This window comes from Miniopterus schreibersii (assembly GCF_964146895.1).
Source record: "Miniopterus schreibersii genome assembly, chromosome: 9".
Lineage (NCBI taxonomy): Eukaryota > Metazoa > Chordata > Mammalia > Chiroptera > Miniopteridae > Miniopterus > Miniopterus schreibersii.
In genome coordinates, this window is record NC_138118.1 from 458,952 (window position 1) to 483,280 (window position 24,329).

A 24,329-nucleotide genomic window follows, 5' to 3' on the forward strand; every position below is an offset into this window, starting at 1 on the left:
TGGCAGGGATTGAGAGGACTGACCCCTCTTTTGAAAGAAGCTCTCCTGTGGGTAAAATGCTATCATACAGCCTTGAATAGTGCAGAGAAATCGTCCACGAAAGGAAAAGTCAGCTGGTGCGGCACCGTCATTGTTGCCTGATTTTAAGAAATTGCCACAGCCACCCCTGCCTTCAGCAACCACCACCCTGATCAGTCGGCAGCCACCAACATCGAGGCAGGACCCTCACCAGCAAGGACACTGTGATTCGCTGAAGGCTCAGGTGATGGTCAGCATTATTTAGCAATAGCATTTTCAAAATTGATTTTAGAGAGAGAGGAAGGGAGAGGGAAAGAGAGACATCAACATCGACTGGCCTCCCCCTGCACACAGCACCGGAGCCCAGGCATGTGTCCTGACCAGGAGTCAACCCAGCGACCTCCTGGTGCACTAGATGGTGCTCAGTCCTCTGAGCCACAATATGTACATTGTTGATTTTACATAAGGCTACTGCACACTTAATAGCCGCCAGCAAAGGATAAACATAGCTTTTATATGCACTGGGAAGCCAAAAACTGTGACTCGCTTTGTTACGATACCTGTTTTGCTGGGGTGGCCTGAACCAAGCCCGTGGTATCTCTGATGTGCACCCAGAGTGCAAACCTTATATGTATAATGTGATGAGTGAGACTGTAGTGAAATTTCCAAAAGCTGAACCACACACAGGCGAGGTAGTGGTAGCCCATGTGACTGACAGAGTATTCGTGGGTGGAGTGTTTAAAGACTCCTGCAAAGCAGCAAGAAAAAGACAGCCCTGCAGAAAAATAGGCAAGAAGCACTGACAAAAATTCCACCTAAGAGGAAGCAGGAATGGTGGTAAGCACAAAGATTAGTAGCCTGATCAGTAATCACAGGAATGCATGTTGAAGGCACCGAGATACAAAGTTACGATACAATGTTGCATCTACCAAACTGGCAAAGATGTTTAAGTCTGACAAACAGGGAGGATCTGGAGCAACAGAAACTCTTAGAAATAGCTCATGGGTGAGCTCGACGTGGGCGACTGCCGGGGGAGGGGTGGGGAGGCGGAGCAGGAGCGGGGGGTACCTGGTGATGGACGGAGACTTGACTTGGGGTGGTGAACGCACAGTATGGCGTACAGGTGCTGTAGGGTTGCGCACCTGAACCTGTATGATTTCATTAACCAGTGCCACCCCAATAAATTCAATTTAAAAATTTCAATGAATTATTTAAATAAAAAGAAACTTATAAGCTGATGGCAGGAGTGTAATTGATAGAATCACTTTGGGACACCTGTGTCCTTGTGATTCCACCAGAGGAAATTTCCTGCGTGTGCCTGGAGACGTGGGCAGGATGCTCTCGGCAGCACCGCTGAGGGTGGCAGGAAAGGGGAAGCAGCCCAGCTGTCCACTGAACCAGACAGTTGGCTGGAGGAATAGGTCATATAACGCAGCCACACAGCAGAGGAAACGAGACCCACAGGGATGTGCAAAACCAGGAGGAGCCTTGGACACAGGGTCAGGAAGGGAAGCAAGTCAGAGAGAAGCGTGTTATCACTCTCTTAAGTTCAAAATAAGCAACGGACACACTTGCGAAAAAGTCCACAGAAAAGGAACCGAGCGACCCAGGATCCAGGGGAGGAATGGGTGGGACCACAGGGCTCACGGAGTAGCGAATGTAATTTGTTGTTTTTTGGTTAATCCCCACCCGAGGATATTATTTCCATTGAATTTTAGAGAGAGTGGAAGGAAGAGAGAAACATCGATGTGGGAGAGACACAGTGATCGTCTGCCTACCGCAGGTGCCCCAGTGAGCGCCAGTGATGGAACCTGAAGCCCAGGTACAAGCCCTTGACTGGTAACCGAACCTGTGCTCAAGCCGACGCTCTGACCACTAAGCCACACCGGCCAGGGCTGGATGCACATTTTGTGGAAATCTGTACGGATGCTGATCTGTGCCCAGGACAGTTCAGCTCCTCCAGGAACCAGGCTCCAGATGTACAGACCACAAGCTCCTCTCGGGTCTGGAAGGAGCCAGGTGCCCGCCTCCCTGCCCCCTCTCCTCCTCGCGCTCTGCCCCTAAGTGGTGCCCACGGCCAGGTAGACACAGAGGAGACGCTTGCTCATCCTTCCAGGTTAGAGTAACGGGGAGAGGGGCAGGATCACCCCGCCACCGCGACGTGCTTAATTGTGCAGGATGCCACACGAGTTGTCAAGTGCAGAGAAGTATTCTGATAAATTAAAACATTAATTAAATGGACTGTCGCAGAATTTCGAGAACGTCGCGGGGCTTTGCTTCTCCGGGTAATTTGCATATCCTTCATCTAGCGGCTTTAATTTTAAAGGGCTTCTTCTTAGTGTTTGGAAACCCTTTTGTCTCCGTGAAGATAAAACGGGCTTTATGCACTGTCCTCGCCTCATCAAAGCCGCTCTCCCGTCTCCGCGTCCTGCCTGCCTGCGCTCACCCCCGCAGCTCCAGATCTGCGCCCAGCCCTGACAGTGAGTCAGCGGCATTGGGCGGAACGTCTGGTGGAAGCCGGGCTCACCTTTCCCCCAGAAATGCCTTGGCAAAGCCTGTCACCGTCACCGTGGAGGCCACCAAAGGTCACGGTGACCCTCCGCTCGGCACTTCAGAGAGCACAGCTGTGTCTGCAGGCCGACACAGGGACCCGTCCCCAGGAGGCGGATCCCGTGCCTGAGGGAGGCACGCGTGGCAGGCGGGACACCGTCCGTGGGAGAACGTGGACATCCCGGTTCCACCCCCAGAGGGCTTTATAGAAACAGGTCCACGTGGCTGTGCAGGGCTCTTGGAGGAAACAGTGACAGACGTGTGAGAACAACCTCAGAAAAGATGTTGGATGGTCCAAGGTAACAGACATCAGATGACTACTGGGCACCTTTTTTATTTTAGGCATATTTGAGAGAAAAATAGAAAGGCCATGCATAGGATAAACCGTGTAGCTTTTGCATATGCTGGAAAAAGGCGAACTCACACCGAGTCTCTGTTGTTGTCACCAACGAGATGATGTCATGTCTTCATGGAGCTGAGGCCAGTGGTGTGTTTCCATCTGGGACAAGGCCTGCCGAGGGCCTGGGGCAGGAGGCCAGCCTGGACCGCGGGGACTGGCCAGGCGAGACCAAGTTTGTGGGAGACACGGGGGACGGGCCTGGAGGCTCTGGTGGGAGCCTGGACCTCACCCTGCAGACGGGGCACCGGGGGGTGTGCAGGAGAGGCAGGGCCAGCACCCGGCCGTCTGCAGGTCCCGGCCATCCCCTGCTTGTGGGCGAAGTTCGGCTGGGGCACCACCAGGCCAGCTCCCTGTCCCCCATGTGTTGGCCTGAAGTCCTTGTGCTGCCGGCCCGCCGACCCTCGCCTGGCCCTTCGCTGGGAATCTGCAGACCCCACTGTTGTCAGCTGCTGTTCCCGAGCCTGAGGCACTCGTCACTCCTCCGTAGCCATAAATGGGTTGTTTTTAAAATCCCACGTCCCTGTACTTTCTGTTTCTCCCCTATGTAAGAATTCGCTGCCATCCCCCAAAGTAGCTTTTTGTTTGGTAAAATGTATTTCTGTTCCCAGCAGGACGTGAAACCAATTGCTTTACACTCTGTCTCTGAGGTGAGTTCTCTCCACTCTAGGTCTCCGTTTGGGCCACGACCCACCCCCCCCCCAGGGTCAGGTGTTTTAGGTTCTGTTGCTCCAACCAGAGGGGCTGCGTCGGCCTCGATCTTTCAGTGATGGGTAATTAATTACCCAAATGTGGGAAATGTGCTCATCTCGCCCTGGCCGGTGTGGCTCAGTGGTTAGAAAGGGTCTCAGGTTCGATTCCCGGTCAAGGGCACGTACCTGGGTTGCAGGTTCGATCCTGGCCCAGTCAGGGTGCGTGCAGGAGGCAGCCAATCGATGTGTCCCTCTCACATCGATGTTTCTCCCTCTCTCCCTCTCTCCCTTCCACTCTTTAAAAATCATTGGAAAAAATATCCTCAGTTGAGGATTAACAAACAAAACAAACAAAACAAAACAATGTTCATTTGAGGGAAAAGCCTCCCCCGAGACGATGGGGAGGCCCCGGAGGTGGGAAGGAGGCGATGGCCGCGCTGCTCCGTCCCGTGAAGGTCCTGTGATCCCCACGATTGACGCACCTGCCCCCTGAGAGGCGGCTCCTCGCCATCGCCCTCTACATGAACCACGTTATCAGGGTCCAAAATAAAACCCTATTTTTCCTGGTTTTCATTTCCAAAATGACAGGCTCCATCCAAAGGACTATTTCTACAGGACCGCAGCCAAGGCCATTGCTTCCTGACGCCTTCCTCCAACAGCGTGGGGGCGGGCGGGCTTGCGGTGTGAGCCGGGGGGACCTGTGCTCATTGCTCCCAGAGCTAATCGTCCTCTGTCCAATATGGGGGCGACTTGTTCTGTGAAAGCCTGGTCATCCTGCGTCAGAGGCAACTAGGGTGAGGCCTGTATCGGAGCTAAACTATTACAGTTTCTCGTGGGGACAGGAATACGGGGGAGTCTAACAGCCCCCGGCAGGAACGGGGTGAGCGCACACCCTGTCCTGTCTCCCAGGGGTGCTAGTTATTGGGACTCATTTCCCAGTGAGTATTTAATTAACAACCATCATCTTGTTCTAAAATAAGACTTCACAGTTTGCAACCATGTCCACATACAGTTTCTCACCCAGCAGTTCTGTGAATTTCCCGCGATGGTGTCTTCGTGAAGCTGAGGGGACGCCGGCCCGTCCGCCCTCGGCTCCCAGTGGGAAACGGGCCCCGGCTTGAGGTCTCCCTCCCCAGGCTCGGTCCCAGCACTGCCGTCCAGCTGGGCGTCCAAGCTGTGATTTAATCAACGTTTTCCGTGGAGGAAAACGCTCAGTGTGTGTTGGGAACAATCCCCGCCCCGAGCTAATTCCTGTGCTTCTCCGTTTCTCCCAACAGTCGACAACAAAGACAAGCTGGAAAGATCATCGGGACTGAAAATCCTTCAGGCCGGAGTGGGGTCGGTGAGTGACCGGGAGGGGGCAGCTGCCCTCTGGCGAGATGCGTCGGTGTGTGGTGGCGGCCTGTCCGCGTGGAGGTCTGCCGAGCGATGTGGTCGGTCCAGTGGTGTCGTGACTTAGGGCGGCCGACTGGCTGGTGCCGGGGGAGCCACCGGACGGTTGAGGCGCCGACGCTGGTGTCTGGGGAATGTGACTCCGTTCGTTGCCTTTGGAATCATAACTCACATCTCCCTGGGGAAAAGCAGTTGTGGGTGAAAAAAAAACGGAAACCGGCGGAAAACGGGTACATTGTTTGTAATTGTTAAATTTGTGGACCTGAGCAAGCCGGGGAGCTTCCTTCCTCCGGGGACTCAGTGGGGCGTACTTGTGCCTTAATTACTTAAGAGCTGCCCTGGCCAGGTTGGCTCGGTGGTTAGAGTGTCGTTCTGCGCACTGAAGGGCCGTGGGTTCGATTCCCGGTCAAGGGCACGTACCCGGGTTGCAGGTTCGACCCCAGGCCCTGGTTGGGGCGAGTGCGGGAGGCAGCCATTTGATGAGTCTCTCTCACATCCGTGTTTCCCTCCCTCCCTCCCCTCCACTCTCTCTAGAGAAAAATCAGTGGAAAAAACATCCTCAGGTGAGGATTAACCAAAAAAAAATTATTTAAGGACCCATTTGGGGGAGAAGCAATATAAGAATAGATGCTTCCTAATAGGATTTAAATCTGTCAGAAGTGGTCACGTCCGGACATCGCCATGTTGGTGTCGGAGGAGGTCCTTGACCTAACTCTCCACCTGCAATTAAGCCGACGGCTCTCAGCTCCCGAGGCCTGGCCGGGCCGCGCCCCCGTCTCCGGGCACTTGAGTGAATTGCTCAGGGGTCCCTCTCAGGAGGCGTGTTGCCTCTGAGGCAGTGTGGACCCAGCCCAGCCTGTGCTCTCACTGCCACTGTAGAAACTGTAGGCCTCACGGCCCTCGCCGTCTCGGATGATTAACCATCGGGGTGGTTCGCTCCTGAGGGCTCCTGGCTGACGGCAGAGTGTCCTCCCTCTGTGCAGCCACTTAAGGTCCGCCGCCTTCGCCTTCGCGGGGAGGTCTCTCCCGCAGCCCGAGTCCTGCTCTCCACACAAGAGCCTGTCTAATTGGCCGTCTCCACAATCAGCAGCTCCGTGCTCACCGAGGAGCAGGCGTAGGGGCGGCTTACAGGGGAAACGCACATGCCTTGCAGACACGCGTGTGCCCGCGACACAGCACGCAGGACAGGGACCCAGTGACTGACAGACCTTGCGGGAGAATGTGGGGGGTGACTGGGTTAGCAAAGCGTCTGAGGGTGAGGCCGTCCTGGTCTCCTCCCCGTGGACCGGGCTGTACCTTCAGCAGCCAGTCAGGGCGAAGACGTGGGGCCCCGAGACCAGCTGCCCCACGGAAGGGTTGTTTCTGCAGGAACCACAAGCAGACCTGAAACGGGCCCTAGCCTGGGGTTGGTGGCATTATAGCAAGTTACCCGCTTTTCCAAAATTTCCTTCAACGTCATTTTTAACTTTTTATTTTGAAATCATTATAGATTCACAGGAAGCTGTAAGCACAGTAGAGAAATGTCCTGTGGACATTCCGCGTGGTCTCCTCCTGGGTTACATGTCCGTAGCCACAGCACCATAGCTAAACCGGAGACCGATGGTTGTACCACTGTCAGGGTGTGTGCCTAGTTCTCTGTCGTGTCTTTAATGCCACTTTTGACAGTTTTAATAAACATAAGTCGTGTGACCAAAGTAAATTGGTGCATATTCACGTTGACAAATGTGCGAATGTGAGAGGAAACCCCACCCCGTGTGGGGGCCCAGAGTCCTTGGGGCGGAGCCAGTCCCTCGCTCCCTGTGAGCTCACCTGTGTCTGTGTGAAAATGTCGACAGGAACCTCGGCCGTCACTGATTTACAGGCACCGTGCTGAGCCCAGGCAGGACGTGTTAGTAACTGAAACATCCCTGGCGTGTAGACAGGGCGCGTGCTGGAGCTGACGAGAAGGAGCCTTGGGTGTGGATGGTGACCGTGGACAGCAGAGGCTCACGAGGGGGCTGCTCTGAGCTGAGGGGGTGACGGGTCCCACGTGTGCAGGGGAGTTTGGAACATAAATGGAGCATGAGCCATGGGGACGCGTCGCGGTGTCTGTGATTGACAGGCAGGAGAGGCGCGCGTGATGCCGCGGTTGCTATGGCAACAGATTCCATTTTTATTCTGTATCAGAGTCAGTAGTCACACAAGATGAAATAAGTAACGTCTGCATCTCACCCACCCCACCCCACCCCCTGCCCTTTTCTCGCATTTTCACCTGTATTTTTATAGAAATGCATTAGATAGGCTTCCTCCCAAGGCCTGGGCTGGCCTGGGCGGGGGCCTGGTGGTGTCCCTGTGAGTAAACGGAGGGACATTTAATAAAGTGTGAGCTTGTCCCCCGGCCTACCTGCAGAGCCGGGCACGTGGCATCAGGATGGGGAAGTCCAGAATCCCCCTCTCAGGGCTTCAGCCGTGAGACGTAGAATGGCTTGGAAGTGAGGAAATCAGAGGACATACGTCACCTCCACAGCTTCCTGAGAACACGAGGCGGCCAGCACTGCCTACCGGTCAGTCAGCCGGGCTCTGTCCAGACACCGTGCGTCTCTCACCCTTGTCCCTGCGAGGGGGACACGGTCGCAGACGAGCACACAGACCCAGCAGCTGAGCGACACAGCGGCTCCCGCTCACCTGCAGGCATCTGACGCGAGCCGGTGACCTTGTCCCTACACCCCACTCGGGCCTGAAACCAGAAGGACTGGGCTCTGCTCTCCGGTGGCTCCCAACAGGCTCCAGAATGGCTTAGGGTCTGCGTCAGACATGCTGGTGTCCACCTGGAGACCCCCAGTGCCGCTGGCCTGAGCCCTTCACTCCTGCCTCAGTGTCACTGGGGGAGGCCCAGCCACTGCTGGGCACAGCTCTAGTTTTTTGAGAACATAAAGCAAAAGGAATGTTTTTAGGAAGTAACTGTCTTCCGTTCACCAGCAGTTAGAATTAACACCACACCGAAAATGTCAGATTTCCTCCTGCCACGTGGTGGGCGCATCCCTGTAATCACGGGAAGGGATCGGCGGCAGATGTCGGACACGTAGTCAGACCTCGGTTCTCAGACGTCTCCCGTCGCCAACAGTTTGGTTCTCGACCAAGTTGTTCATGGATTAAAAAAATGTCTCAGTTGTCGAGCAAAACTCTGGTTCTTGACCCAACAACCCTTTTGTGCTGACACCTGTATGACCATTTTTTCATGCGTCTCCCAGGCGACAAGCGAGAGGATGCGCGAGTATGAGTCAGTTTACGGCCAAACCTCACATTAACGTCTCAGGAAACTGTGCCGTGATGTCTATTGAGCAACGTCACCCTGACAAGTAGCAAGCCCTGCGATACGCTTGTTCAGTGACAGTGCAGCGAGTCACTCCAGGCCCATGTAAAACGCAGCGAAGCAGACACCTGGAGGGGTTCTTAGTGAGACGGGGCTGGCGAGCCTGGGCAAGTTCCAGCGGAGCAGACAGAAGAGAGAAAGAACCAGAGCAGCTGCCTGACTCCCCTTCCAAACGATGCCATCCCTGCCCCTGCATCCCTGCATCCCGGCCCCTGCATCCCTGCCCCTGCACCCCTCTGTCCCTGCACCCCCCACCCCTCTGTCCCTGCACCCCTGCACCCCTCTGTCCCTGCACCCCCACCCCTCTGTCCCTGCACCCCTCTGTCCCTACACCCCCACCCCTGCACCTTCCACCCTCCTCTCCATATTCGTCATCAACTGCCCTCAACATTAAAGGTGAGCTCTAGTGTGTACGTAGAATTTCATTTTTTACTGTACATTTCATGTCCTTTTTGATTTTAGAGTTTATTTACTGAGTGAGCAGTACACGCGACGTGCACTGTGTGTAAGAAAGGGCTAAACGGGGAACCATTGGGGTCTGGGATGGATCAGTTCGAGCTACAGGATCTCTAATGGGGGAAAAGACTCAGTTCTTGAACAAATCGCTTCTCAAACTGGCTTCCGGAAGGAATTATGTTCGAGCACCGAGGTTGCGCTGGACTAGGGGGTGTTTCTTTGGCAAATACATTGTTTCCCAGAACTCCCAGTGAGGACCACAGACCAGGCGCTTGAACACGTGAGTGTGTGCTCCCCCATCCTTCCGGGTGTGGGCGGCTGGGCTCCTCCCGAGGCCTCTCTCCTGGGCGCGTGCCCGGCCGTCCTCTCCCTCTGTGTGTCTGTGTCATCTCCTGCTCCTGATACCAGCCACATTGGATCAGGGCCACCCTAGTGACCTCATTTTAACTTAAATCACGTCCTTAAGGGCCCCATCCCCAGCCCTGGCCAGTGTGCTCAGTGGTTAGAGCGTCAGCCTGAGCACCGAAGGGTCTCGGGTTCAATTCCCGGTCAAGGGCACATACCTGGGTTGCAGGTTCATCCCAGGCCCAGGTCAGGGTGCGTGCTGGAGGCAACCCATCCATGTGTCTCTCTCTCCCCTGCCCTCCCTTCCACTCTCTGAAATTCAGTGGGAAAGGGTTAGGGTTAACAAAATAAGAAAGTAAAAAATAAAGGCCCCATCTCCAAAGACAGCCTCATTCTGAGGTCCTGGGGGCCTGGACTCCAACATATGGATTTGGGGGGGCAGTCAGCCCACAGCACCGACCCTTAGTGAGATCTGTCCTGTCAGCGTCCCCTTGAGCTCTGGGTTCCTTCATACGCTGGTTCCAGAAGACGGTGTCTGGACAAATGCCTTCTCGGGAACACACCAGGGCTGTCGGCTACACTCTGTCAGACAATTAATGGAAAATTTAAAAATTCTACCAAGTCAATCGGGGAGATTAAAAAAAGAAAGAAAATGTAGTGTGTTATTTTAGAAGCATAATGGGACACTTTTGTCCAAAATCCCATCAAGGCCATGGTTCAACCTGCAAAAATTACCACGGTGCTTCCTCAGGGAGGGTGTTCGTGTGGGAAGTCCCGGCCGCCCAGGGGCAGGGCGGGTGGGCCATTGCTGCAGGTCACAGGTGGGCTGGTCCCTCCGGCAACAGGGCCTGACACCCTGTAGCGTGGGGCCCGGAAAAATTCCTGACATTGAAACAGTGTAAATGGTGTCGCCATTTATTTCTTTGGCAAAGGGCTGTGTTTCCTTTGGCTGATTTGCCGATGGAGCCTTCTCCTGTTGGCGTTCGGCAGGTGGGCTAACGCATTTATTTTAGGAGCGTCCGTCCACAGCAACATACAGGGAACTGATTGTTAAACGGCTAATTCACAGATCTCCTCTAAGCGAATGCAAACAAATTCTCGTCCTCAAAGCCCTGCTAATGTACAATGTTCGATTTTTAATTTCCAGTCCATCTTAGATTATGGGGATGAAAAACAATATTTAATCCCTCGTTAACACATGAATGAGCGGAAGCCGTCATTTTCAACCAGACAATAACGGGATTATCTCGAGAACTGTCAGTTTATGTGAAAACATTATGTTGCCCAAATTTTCATAAAAATTAGCAGCGGATAATATTGAAGATCAGAGCGATGGGAGAGGAGAGTCTGCCTTCCTGGTAATAAATATTCATATTTGTCTGCTCGGGAGATGAAAATCTAATCAAGGGGCTATTGATGCGCTGGCTTTTTTTCTTTTTAACCCAAGAGTTTTCATCTAAATTGGGTTGGATATGGAGATTAGTCCCACTGGGCCCTCCAGGCCAGGAGCGTGGGGGCGTGGGCTGGGTGTCCCCATCATGTCCTGCTGCTCAGGTGACAAGCACGGCTGACATGGGACGTGGGACATTACCCCCTCGCTTCTCTCAGCGTCCTAAGCATTTCACGGGATGGAGTGTTTTGGACCCTGTTCCCTTTTTTTTTTTAGGAGAAACACAACATAATTTCATGCCAGTTAACTCCTAGCTCCTGCAGGGTTAAAAATCGTCTGTGTTTTCGCTTTTATTGACAATTACCATAAATCAGAAGACACCCTGCATGAAGCTTAATGAAATATGTATGATTTTAGAAAGGCTGGGTGGTGACGGCAGGATGTTCCTGTGTGTGTGTGTGTGTGTGTGCATGCGTGCATCTGTGCTCATGTGTATGTCCATGTGTGCATCTGTATACCTGTGTGTGTGCACCTCTGCATGTGTGTGTGCGTGCGTGCTTGAGGGCTGTACTTTTCCCTTCACGTCAACAGGATTTGAAAACACTGGGTTTAACAGCCCCTCCTTAGTAAACAGGTGCAGGTGGCTCCCGCTGACATTTTGGTCCTCAGAGGATGGATGTTCCGGTCACTGAGACTCCCCTCAGTGCTCAGGGGCTCCCCTTAGACCAAGGGGAGCCGAGCCTCCTCTGGCTACACTTACAAATTCCCTGAGAGCAAGAACAGGACCTGCTCCTCCCGGTCTAGCCAGGGACCAGCGGCAGGCGCCAGCACCAGCAGTGGAGCCTCGACGCGACCTCAGGGAGCATCGGACGCCGCTTACCCACAGACAGGGTCCCCTAGTTCACTGTTAGTTACGCCGGAGAGCAGGGCGCTTAGGCTAAGTATGTTTGTAACGTAGGGCCTTGCTGCCCAGTCACTTCTACCCCGGCTCAGCAGCGCTCATTATGGGATGGTCGGATTATTTTGGAAAAGTACATGGGATGTTCACTTTCTGAAGACAAACGGTTTCTGGATGGAAATCCTCTCTCCCAACTCCTCTGTGACACAGGTGGAGCTGAAGGAAAGAGAAACAGAAGGACCGGGGCCGGGAGGCGTCCCTCCCTTGCATGTTGTGTCCAAACTCAGCACGTGTCGCTGGCGCTGAGGCCTCGAGAGCTAGGCTCACACCCATCCCCCCACCTCTGCACCGCGGAGCCCTCCCATTGATGCTGGGTCCAGAGACACTTCATTCCTCACTGGGGTGGGGTGGGGTGGGGGTGGGTGCCAAGAGGACGAGGGAAAGAACACAGGAGACAGGTCATCTCCTACGTAGGTGAGGAGTTGGTCAGGAGAGGACAGTCCCCCTGCAAGTCAGGTTGGCGCGCATCCCTCGACCACTCTCCCCTTGGGGTCCCTGACAGCTGTCCCTCGGCCCCAGCACGCAGACCTGGGAGAGCTGCTGTGTGCACTGCCCAGTCCCCCACCCTCGATCCCGAGCCGCTGCTGCCCTCTCGGGGGGAGTCGGGTCTTCCACACACATGGCAGGTAAAAGGGAGCTAACCCGTCCCAGCCATCAGGTGCCGGGCCAACAACCCCAATCCTGCTGTGTCAGGGCTCCACAACCAACAGGACACAGGCAGGTAGAGAGATTTATTACGAGGACTGAGAGGCTGAGAGGTCCCACAATCACCCTCTGCAGGCTGGAGGCCTAGGGGAGCTGGTGGTACAAGTTCAAGATCAAACCCAAAGGCCTGGAAACCAGGGAGTTGATGGGGCCCCAACCCGAGTCTGAAAACCAGGACTTCAGAGCACCAATGACCGAGCACAAGAAGATGGGTGTCCCAGCTCAAGCGGGGAGCAAGCGGCCCTCCACCTTTCTGTTCTGTTCAGACCCTCAACGGGTTGGACAAAGGCCCCATGGGGGGGGGATGACCCTACTCACTGAGTCTATGGATTATAATGCCGATCTCTTCCAGAAACCACACAACCCTGCCCGGTGTTGCTCAGTGGCTAGAGCGTCGGCCGGCGCACCAAAGGGTCATGGGTTTGATTCCCAGTCAAGGGCACGTACCTGGGTGCAGGCTGATCCCCGGCCCTGGTCAGGGCTTATGTGGGAGGCAACCAATCAATGTGTGTGTCTCACATCAGTGCTGCTCTCTCCCTCTCCCCTCCCCTCTCTCTAAAAAAAATCAATGGAAAAAAATCACGTGAGAATTAACAAATTTTTAAAGAAACACCACACAGACTCACCCAAAAATAGTGCTCACCAGACGTGCCAGGGGGCATCCCTTAGCCCAGTGAAGGTGACACAGAATTAACCATCACAGCCCTGACGCTGGTTCTCTTCCCAACCGCCTCCCCGTGAGGTGTAGGGAGACTTCCTCGCTCCCTCGCGAGGGAGGGCGGCGGGGATTTGCCTTGTCTCGCACTACGCTGTGTCCACGGTGGGTCCGGCTGGGGAGCTCCAGGGACATCCTTGGAGTGAGGGACGGATGCTCCTGAGCCCGAGGGACAGTTTCCTGTGACCTCCAGGTTGGCCTTTTCCGGGAAGTGGGAACCTGCTCGCCTGCAGCTGTCTGGCTTTCTGCTGAGAGCTGTCCCCACGGGCGGGACCCTGCTCCCCACGGAGGAGGCAGAGCAGGCAGGGGCTCGGGGGAGCGGCAGGTGAGGGATGGAGGGCGGGGGCCTTGCAGCCACCTGCGGGGTGAGGTCTCCGGGGCCTGAGACGGGGACTCGTCCGTAACTGCCGCGATCGGCTGTGTTTTAACATCAACTCCAGTTTTCCTAGGAAAGAGAAGATCTGCCACAGCAAAAGCTAGTGTAGGGTTAGACACCCACGAAGCACAGCAGGTGCCGGCGTCTGTCCTGGACCACGACCCGGGCGTCTCTGCCTGGTGCCGAGAAAGGCGGCTGTCCTCGAGGTGGGCACGGCCTTGGCACCTGGGACGCCTCGGCCCAGAGAAAACCCAGGGTAACTGGCATTTTCTAGCACAGCAGAGACAGGGAAGGGCGTTACTCTCAGGGGCGAGTATTCGTGGGTCTCCCCCTCAGGTGTTGGGTGAACGAAGGTCGGGACAGGCAGGAGCAGGGTGGGAGCAGGGGCTCCTGTTCCGGAATCCGGGTCGTAGATTCTGACCCTTGTCAGGGAGCCTGAGCAGAGCCAGCCAGAGAACTTGCTCAGCGAAGCCGGCCAGACCCCCAGCCAGAACACCCTAGCCAGACGCCTAACTGGACCCCTAGCCCGAACCCCCCAAGCCAGCCGCCAGCCACACCCCAGCAGCTGGAGGAGTCGCCCTGCCCCTCCTTCCTGGGGACCCACCAGCTGGGCCTCTGCTGACCTGGGCTGGACCCAGGGCCGGATGGCTGTGTCCGCTGTAGCCACTAGGGGTCACACTTACATCTTCTCCAGAGCTAATGGGATCCTAAAATTAGGGTGTCTCCTCCGACCAGGGTTGGCAGGGATTTACCAGGATTTAAAGGACGGGTTGGAAGGGACATGAGGAGGAGACAGAGAAGCAGGAGTCTCTGGGGTGGCCTGCACCCCAGCACCACGCTCCCGGGACCACAGAGAAAGGGTTACCGTGACTGATCCCTGATGTCGCTCGGAATTTAAATTCTCTGTCACCACATCGGAAAGATGCATGACCTTGAGCAAGGTTATCCGAATGGCAGGCATACCCTTTCCCATCTGCTGCTATAAATAGCTGAAGCCGATGTAGAGAAGGTGGGCAAGGGCTCCCTCAGCGAGTGTGAGCCAGTGTGTGTGCCCGTGAGCGTACCCGTGTGAGCTTCGTGGTCACGTGTGCTTGTGTGTGCATGAGCCTGTGTGGTGAGCCTGTGCGTGTGTAAGCAAGTGTGTGCATGTAGTGCGCGCTGGGGCTGTGGTGTGTCCTTAGCAGGGAGAGCAGGGAGTACTGGGGGGCAGGAGCCTGTGGTGCCTGAAGGTGGGGGAGGGAACAGAAGGAGCCTGGAGACCAGCCGTGTGGGTCCGATTCCGGGGCCCGAGGCAGGGCCTCAGAACGAGCTCTTTAAAAGTCCCCGTGATGCTCTGAGCACCTGGGTCTTGCAGGTGAGATGAGAGGGGAATTGGAACCTGATTCAGAGCTAACGAGAGGACCTGAGAAGCCCAGCCTCCTCCAAGGGCACAGTGATGTCATATGTAGCCAAGGGCACCTGTGGCACAGGAGAGAACCCCCCAGAGGGTGCCGCCCCCACCCATCGCACAGAAGAGCCCCCTGGTGGGGACATTCTTGGCATCTCAGAGCCCAGCTCAGCCTGTTCCGTCCGTAGCATCAACCATCCATCCGCAGGGCCTCTGAGAGACCGGCTGTGAGGTGCTCTGAGGAGGTACCCGCCGCAGAGGCTCTACCGCAGGCAGCTGGCGCCCCGCTGAGGACCAGAGGAGGGCGTGCGGGTGGGTGGGGGCCAGCTGGAAAGCACCAAAGTGTCCTGGCCCCCCCACTCCTCTCTGTTCCTTTTCTGAGTTTATCCAACACTGCCATCATCTAGCTTTATGACATGTTTGTCCACTAACTAAGGGGAAATGTAAACTGCTTTTTATTTACGTTGGGACGAGGTGTAGAGCCCTAGACTCTTGTCAAATGAAACACTTCACAGGATTCTATAGAAAAAGTGACAGAGTGAGAGGCACCGAGTCCACAGGCCCAGGGCTTTCCTCCCAGCAGGGGCCCCTCGGCCCCTCAAGACTTCCTCCAGGCCAAGGCCCTGCCGGGTGGCCTAGAAGGCACCCTGGTGCTAATTTGGGGGCCTGGCAAAGTGGAGGTACCAGGAAATGTTTGTAGAAACAACTTGATATTTCAATTAAAAATCATCTTGGCATCAAGGGGGAAATCAGAGCTTTGACTTCCTTGCGCTCATTTTGAAAGTTAATGCTTATAATAATATATAATTGCATGCAGTAGGGTGCCCGGGGGTGTTGGGAGGTCTGTAATCTTCATTTCAAAGGCCTTTATGAATCTTAATTTAATCCTACAATGGAGCCTAGTCTGAAAATGACTGCTCTTGTGGCAGGAATGGTGGATGAGGTGTTGGGAGGCCTGGCCTCGCCACCAGCTCCCTGATCATTTTGAACTAGTCACTGACTCCTGTTTGCCTGTTTCCTCATGTCTGCAGTGGGAGCAGTGGGAGGAGGATCCTTAATTACTCCTCCAGGGGAACATTTAGACTCCACTGGCCTAGGGACCCTGTTTGTCTCAGGTGTCTTTGCATCTCGAGCATCCAGCATAATGTGCACCCAGAATACGGTTTCCATCCGTCTCTTTTGGATGGTGGATGGATGGACGGACGGACGGACGGACGGACGGATGGATGGATGATGGATGGGTGTATGGATGGATGATGGATGGATAGGTGGACAGGTGAATAGATCGGTGGGTGGGCAGGTGGATGGACAGGTAAATCGACAGATGGGTGAATGGATGGGTGGATGGTAGATGAATGGATGATGGATGGACAAGTGAATGGATGGATGGATGGTGAGTGATGGATGAGTGGTGGTTGGATGAGTGGATAATAGATGGGTAAAGAAAGCATTTTGTGTTTGATGAGAAACCCTGGGCATTTTTGTCCATTTGTGACTATTAAATATTCATTCATCCCATAGTATTTTGTTAATTTCAGGGACTATGCTTGACTCTGGAGATGAGATGGTAAATGGAACATGGTTCTTGACCAACTGAACACTCACCTGAGGTTCCATTCTCAAGGCATCTTGAGAGGTAACAAATATTTGTTGACCTTTTGGGTGCCAATTTCTGTTCTAAAAATAGAGGTAAATATAAAAATGAAAAAGTAATGGATTTTGCCTTAATTAGCTTGTAGTCTAGTGGGAGAAATACAACAAACGCTTAAAAATTAAACAAGTCGGCAGTGTATGGTGACAGCCTACGAGTGAAACGGGCAAGGGACTCTGTTTTCAGAACAAAGCTCGGTGCTGTGGCCTCTGGGCCATCCAGGGAACTCCCGGAAGGGAAGGAAGGGACTGCGGCTGGTGCTGTGGATGGCGTTGGGTCCGCCAACAAGATAGGTCAGTGTCGTAGCCTCCAGCACCTCAGACTGTGACCTTACTTGGAAATAGGGTGGTTCCAGATGTAATTCAGTTGAGGTGAGGCCATGGTGGAGGAGAGTGGGTCCTTGACACAGTGTGATCTGTGTCCACGTAAGTGAGGAGGTCGCCCTGTGAAGTCAGACACACAGGTAGAAGCAGGGACTAGAATGACACATCTACAGGCCAAGGAACACCAAGGGCGCCAGCAGCCCCTGAAGCTGGGAGAGGCAGGAAGGACCCTCCCCTGGAGCCTTCAGAGGGAGCACAGCTCCGCTGACAGCACCTCGATTTCAGACATGGGGCCTCCAGGCTCTGTTGTTTTAAGCCGCCCATTTTGTGGGTTTGTAACAGCAGCCCCAGGAGACAGCTGCAGCTGGACTGAATACTATGTAGTGTCTGAGGGTAGACACAGGAGGAAACCATAGTCCCCTGTGGGCAGGTAAGGAAACAGCCTAGAGCCAAGGGCTGGTTCAGGGAGGTAGCTGGAGAGCAGACTCCAGAGGTCCGGAAAGCCACGCCTAACGAAATCAGGAGCCAGGCACAGACCCGTGACTGCCAGACTGAGACAACACAGCTGAGGGACCTGTGGTCCCTCCCTCGCCAGCCGTCGAGCCCCTGGACCAGCTCCCGACATGACTCTGGCCTCCCCTCCTCCCTCAGACTCCTCGCAGAGACCCCCGAGGCAGTTGCCTGATCTTATAAATTCCACTTACTCAAGAACTATGAGGATTAAGCTCTTGGACCCCACAGGGTGACGTCACAGTGACCCAGACAGGGCGTTTGGGAATCAGCACCTCCCCTGCGGTGGGAGCATCGTCAAGGTGGGAGCATCGAGCTTTCTGCCCACATCCCACACCCTCTGCTTTCCCCGCCCCGGGCTCCTGCCCCTTTAAAAACCAGAGCCCGGTGCCCCCTTCCCTCCTGCAGCCCCCGGACGAGCCCCGCTCCTGACTTCTAATTAGCCCTGGGCTGGTCCAGCTGTGCCTGTTCTGGACTCCAGTTTTGACAACCATTGGCTGAACTGCCTGGTCAGGTCCATGAAACAATAAAAGTGAGCCCGGCCAGCCAGTTGCTGATGGAATCGACCAGCCAGCGCCATTTGAAGATGTCTCACGTCGCCTGGTGTGGACGGGCCACCAGTGCAGCCGGCGTGTTTCATTCAGAGCTTGTGCGTCTGTATAAGTGTGAGAAATGGCCGGCTCCCTGCCCACAGAGCCATTGTCTAGCTCCATCCCCTAATCAGCTCCACACGTGTGGGGAGTGAGATATGAAAGGGGAAGATTCGACATTAAAAGGCATCATTAAAGCACAGGAGTGAGATTTGAATAGAGAGACATCTAATTACAAGCCGGAAATGCACTCACCGAGCTCAGGCGGAGGGTCCAGGCCCTGCTTGGAGGCATCATTCAGAGGACAAAGATGAAGTCATTATGTGTCCAAAAATGTGAGCCCTGCCACTTTATTAAACAGTGCAGTGTAGGGATCTCCAAGGATGTTTGATGACACACCAGGTGTGGGATCCTGTTTGCAGAGGATGGAGAGAGAGCAGGAGGCTGTGGGGGCAGGGCTGCTGCGCGGCGGTCACGTCCCCGGCGTCGGGAGAGGCGCCGTCGTGCTCGGCCCCGGGCCTCCTGAGTCCAGTCGTGTGCGGCTTGACTGTGCACAGCATGACTGTACCTGTGCAGCCTGACTGTGTGCTTGCAGCCCGACTGTGTGCAGCCTGTGTGTGTGCAGCCTGACTGTGTGCTTGCAGCCCGACTGTGTGTGTGCAGCCTGTGTGTGTGCAGCCTGACTGTGTGCTTGCAGCCCGACTGTGTGTATGCAGCCTGACTGTGTGCTTGCAGCCCGACTATATGTGTGCAGCCTGTGTGTGCAGCCTGACTGTGTGCTTGCAGCCCGACTGTGTGTATGCAGCCTGACTGTGTGCTTGCAGCCCGACTATATGTGTGCAGCCTGTGTGTGCAGCCTGACTGTGTGCTTGCAGCCCGACTGTGTGTGTGCAGCCTGACTGTGTGCTTGCAGCCCGACTGTATGTGTACAGCCTGTGTGCTTGCAGCCTGACTGTGTGTGTGCAGCCTGTGTGCTTGCAGCCCGACTGTATGTGTGCAGCCTGACTGTGTGCTTACAGCCTGACTGTGTGCTTGCAGCCCGACTGTGTGTGTGCAGCCTGACTGTGTGTGTGCAGCCTGACTGTGTATACAGCTCCTAACAAATGGAAAGCGATGTCCCCTTTCAGCATTGATTTCCCTACACGTAGCAGGGAAGGGAAGGCTCCACACGTGTTTGTGTAACTGTTGATGGAAACACCAGTTTTATCGGGGAAGCATTTCCATGGAGACCCCTGTCCTGGCTTTGTCCCCCGTCTGATCTCCCCACCCGCCTGGCACAACTGTGGCCCGGGGCTTCTGGTGGCAGGAAGGGCTCAGGTGTTGCTGGAGAGGGTTAAACATGGTTCTGGACCAACCGAACACTCACCCGAGGTTCCATTCTCAAGGCATTTTAAAGCAAGGAAACAAGTATTTGTTGACCAGTTGGGTGCCGGTTCCTGGTCAGGGAACATGCCTAGGTTGCAGGTTCGATTCCAGTCGGGGCACCTATGGGAGGCGGCCAACTGATGTTTCTCTCCCGCCCTCCCTCTCCCCTCCTCTCTCTAACCATATCCTCGGGTGAGGATTTTTTTTAAGTAATCTTTTATTCATGACCAAAAACGCCGTCCTCAGCTGGCGTGTGTTCGCCGTGTGGAGAAATCCCACTTCCTCAGCGTTGCTTTGGGATTCCAGCGCCCTGTGGTCTGGCTCCTGTCCGCCTGCCCAGACAAGCCCTTCCTGCTGGACACCTACCACCCTCGTGGCCAGTCTGCTCTGGCCCCAGGCCTCCACGCAGGCCACGCCTCTGCCCGAAACATGTCCTTTCTCCCCGAGTTTCAGCTCAAGTGTTGTTTCTTCTGCCTGCCATCCTCCACTTCCTGATGGTCTGTCCCCTCCTCACTGGGTCAGGCACCACTGAGCCCAGGGCAAGCGTCCCCCATGTGGTGACAGGCTGGGTCTAGGGACTGGACAGCTCAGCACAGCACATGTGGTTGTCCAGCCTCATCTCTGTGCCCAAGTCCCTGCTCCAGAGCCCCCAAGCCCCAATCCCGAGCCCAAGCTCCAATCCGGAGCCCCAATCTCAAGCCCCAGTCTCAAACCCCCAATCCTGAGCCCAAATCCTGAGCCCCCATCCCAAGCCCTCAGTCCGGGTGCAGCACCTACTCACAAGAGGCCCAGATTCCTGGCTCTGCAACTTTCTCTCTGGATGGTTCACCAAGCCTTCAGCCCTGGCAGCTGTGGGAAATGGCCTCAGATGAAAAAAATCTCTAATGGGAGACACATGGAGCAGGCAGTGATTGCCCCACGTCCCCCTCCTCCCCTCCCCGCTTTGTCAACAAATTAGCAGCCTGTGCATTAAGCCTCGGTCCCTAAACCGTCCAGGGCCGAGTGGAGATTTCCTTTTAAACTCTGTGTATGAGACAAAGAGCTGTGTTTGTCAGCAAGTTGTGAGAGGTTAGCAGAGAACCCGAAAGATGTTTTCGGAAGCTGATGTGCGTTCATTTTCTGCAACACCTGCCCCAGGGATCCGTGGCTCAGGGTCCATCCCTCTAACCTCTGCCTTGAGCTCAGGTGCCCTCCCCAGAGCGTCCATCCATCCTCAGTGGCCGAGACGGTGGCTCTGAGGACAGGGGAAGTCCTCATTCACTGAGGGGGTAACTGCTTGTCCGGGGCACAGGTGGAGGAAGGCGGGGCCGAGGGGCAGGGGGCAGAGCCGCTAACTCCACACGCCAGGCCCTGGGGACGGTTGACACGCTGAGCTGCAGACCAGCCCGGCTTGTTGTCTGCCGATTGCACACCCTTGCCGCCAGCTCCGGGAGACATTAGTTGCATGATCGGTTTTATGATTTCTTCTGATTACCCATTAAGTTACCTTTTCTGCCTTTCACACCTACCATTAGAGTTTATGGCGCGGCTCCTTTAATTTCTCACCTAGCAGGGGCTCCCGCGCATCCGAGGGCTGCGTCCACCACTCAGTAAACAGAGAGGGCTTAATTTTCTGTGTCAAGTCTCGGTGTGGACTTGGGAGGACGATGCTTCAGATGCTATGCTATCAGGAGTGACATTTAATTTTGCAGGGGGGAAATCCTGTTTTTCACTGTCAAAACGATGTTCACAGAGCGTGATTCCGGAGAGGTGTGGAGACCGGGCGGCTCGATGGAGCCGGCACGTCCTCCTGCTCTGAAGGAGATGCTGCCGGTCACGCTGTCTCGCGTCCTATTTGCCGAAATCTTTAATTTGCTTAGGCCCTGCCTCTTCCCAGAGAGGACTCTGACGCCGTTTGGGGCCTTCAGTGTCCCACCCAGTTGTGTGTGCGCCTGTGGGTGGGACGTGCCTGCTGCATCTGAGAATCGGGCTGGTTCTCACAGTGAGTCCCAGCAGGCGCAGACCTTGTGGGGTCCCGCCAACTGTGTGTTATGAGGTCGGGTGAGCAAGCCCAGTGGCCGGGCTCCTTCCTGCAGCTGCTCAGAAAATGACACTTGAGCCGTGGACCATTCTTGCTCCAAAATCTCCTCCCTTCCCCCAGGAAAAATAAGAGCAGGTAGATCTGTAATCAACAGAAGGTCAGGTGGACAGGATGCCTAATTGGATCTCGAAGAAATTACTCCATAAACGGGGACTGTACAGGAGGGCGGCCTGATCCTTGGGAGTGTTGTTGCCCAGCTCCGGGCACAGGGGCCGGCAAACACACCCTTTATGATATGATGTTTGGGCTGGAGACCTTCCTGGAGATGTAAAATGTGTGTCTGGTCCAAGGCTCTGACAGCCAGGCCACCCTGAAGGGGAAACCCTGGAACATCTGAAGTACTCTTAATTGGATGTGGCTAGAAAGAGAAAGGTCCAGTTTGGATGTTGATTCGTCAAGTGTTAGCCCCCAGAGCTTCGTATTTTGCTGGAGAGAGAGGAGGGAGGAAGGGGAGGAGCTGTACACAGGCCACACACTCTCCATGGGCCACACACTGTCCACGAGCCACACACTGTCCACGTGCCACACACTGTCCATGAGCCACACACTGTCCACGGGCCACACGCTGTCCACGGGCCACGCACTGTCCACGGGCCACATGCCCTCCCACGGGCCCCTGCAGCAAAATCAAAGGCGCCCCCGAGATAACCACAGCTGGCCTGGCCCCTCAAAGCTGCCGCTTCTCATAAATGAAGGGAAAGTGGCAGGGATTCTTGAGGAACCTTTATTTCCTCCTGTGTCCCTTTTTAACCGTAGTTCCTCTTTCTTTTCCCAGTCGGCTTCATTCGTTGTCCCTCCTGCTCCTGAGTGATATGTGAGCCGGGTACCCGTCCAAGAGGAGCGGCGGCCCCGGGGCTGGGGCTGGGGCTGCGCCTGCGCCGGGGTCTCGGGACTCCAAGGGAACCCCCTCCCGCAGCCTCCGTCAGCACTGTTCCCGCCCTTGGTATATTTGTGTCTATCAGGGGACCCTCCAGAGGAGCTTTTTTTAAATCCTCATCTGAGGATATGGTTTTTTTTGTTGTTGTTTTTAATCCTCACCTGACAATATTTTTCCCGTTGCTTTTCAGAGAGTGGAAGGGAGAGAGGGAGAAACGTCGATGTGAGAGACACATCCATTGGTCGCCTCCTGCACGAGCCCCGACCGGGGCTGGGGATCGAGCCTCCAACCGAGGTCCGTGCCCTTGGCTGGAACTGAAGCCAGGACCCTTCAGTCCTCAGGCCGGTGCTCTAACCACTGAGCCAAGCCAGCCAGGGCTGAGGGTATGCTTTTGTTGACTTTTAGAGAGGGAGAGAGAACCGGATGAACTTTCACTTTGGTGCTCTACAGGCCGGGTTTCGGGATGTACTGTTGGGCTTAAGGTTGGCTGAGAGCCGTGTGTGTCCTGGGGGGATGCAGAGACAAATGAGGGAGACAGCCGAGGTGGCTAAGGAGAGGGTGCCATGATGGCGGGACGGCTGCAGACTGGGCACCATCCCCTCATCTAAGTTTTCGTCTCTTGTGAAGGCAGCTTCTCGTCGATTTCATTTGCAGTCCGATTCCTCGTGAACGTACCGTATTGCGCTCGGTCAGTCGTTGCCTCGCTTCTGGGAGAATTCGCCCCTGAGGCTTGTCATCCCCTCGTGGCTGATGCTCTGCCTGCGCCGGCGGCATCTCGGTTTCTGTCGTGCTCTCTGAAGTTCGGAACATCCAGCTTTGGTTTCGTCCCGACATTCAGTCATTTCCGCTCAGATTCCGTGGCTGCTCTCGCGTGTGGAAAGTCCTTCGTGGCCCCAGGGTCACTTACATAGTAGTTTTTTAGCTTTTCTGTGGCTCATATTGTTCCACTTCCTCTTTTCGTGCCTTTGGATCATCTTCGGTTGTTACATGTTGTGACGTGAGGGACACACGTGGATTTCCCCCAAATACGCCACCGTTTGTGGAGCACCCGTTACCTGCCCACCAACGTGCATGTTCCCTTCAGTGTGTCGTTAGTTTTGCCTGAAACGCGGGTCCTTGCGCAGGGAGCTGTGCTGGAGGCGCTCGCACACCCTGACGACGTTCACACGGGTGGTTTCTCAGCCGGGGGCGTCGTCTGCGAGTGAACGTTTGCCGCTGTCCCTCTGTCGCCTGGTCTCCCCCGTCCACTTCCCCCAGGCCCCTGGGGCCACTGAGTTGCCTCGTCACCTAGTCCTGCCATTTCTTAAATGTCATGGACTGTCGTCCCCCCTTATCCAAGTCCCCCAGGGGACACCTGAAACTGCAGACGGCACCAAATCCTACTGACACTGTTTTTCCTCGGCACGCATACCTGTGATGAAGTTTCACTTATGAATTAGACACAGTGCGAGATTAATAATAAGACAGCAGTGAAGTTTTGTGACCATGGTCTCTCTCTCTCTCTCTCTCATAATACCTTGCTGTCCTGCACGCACCTTCCTTGTGACGACCTGCGATGACGAGGTGACAGTGTGAGGTGACGCGAGGTCCTGGCCGCAGGTGCTGTGACTTCACACTACACACTTGACCTCAGGACACGCCAGGAGGGCCATTGGCTCCGGTGATACTGGACCATCGGCCATGGCGAGGTCGGAGGCCGGGTGTCAGGAGCTGACCCCGTCCGTGGTGCAGGACCCTCGGTGGTTAAAGGCTTCCTTGTTGAGACCTTTGGGAAGGAGGCTGTGACCTGAGGCGGTTGTCTCTCCCCTTTAACTCATCACGGTGCCGCCGCCGAGGTTGTGACCCTCCCGTGATTGTCCGGGTGACTTTGGCGCTTCGTCCCGTCCCAGGGTCATAATCTCTAATCTTTGTAGGATAAGAGTGACCCAAACACAGGCACTGAGACACCAGGACAGTCGACCTGATCGCCGGGACAGCTCCTAAGTGACCGACAGGCAGACTGTCTACAGCGTGGAGACGGCGGACAAAGGGCTGGCTCCCGTGTCGGGCAGGATGGAGCGGGACGGGAGGAGATGCGGTCACCCTACTCAGGACAGGGCAGTGCACAGCTTACAGCCTCTGAGCTGTTTATTTCCGCAATTTTCTATTTAATATTTTCAAACTACCTCTGACTGCAGGTAGCAAACAGTGGAAGTGAAGC

General features: G+C 55.2%; 1 protein-coding gene across 1 annotated transcript in view; it reads left to right on the forward strand.

The window, feature by feature from the left end:
- PTPRN2 (protein tyrosine phosphatase receptor type N2) overlaps nt 1-24,329 on the forward strand; it is a 331,806-nt gene that overhangs the window by 194,979 nt on the left and 112,498 nt on the right. Inside the window, exon 12 of the mRNA XM_081146812.1 lies at nt 4,935-4,999. Within this exon, the coding sequence (XP_081002938.1) occupies nt 4,935-4,999 (65 nt within the window). The remainder of the gene's footprint in view (nt 1-4,934; nt 5,000-24,329) is intronic.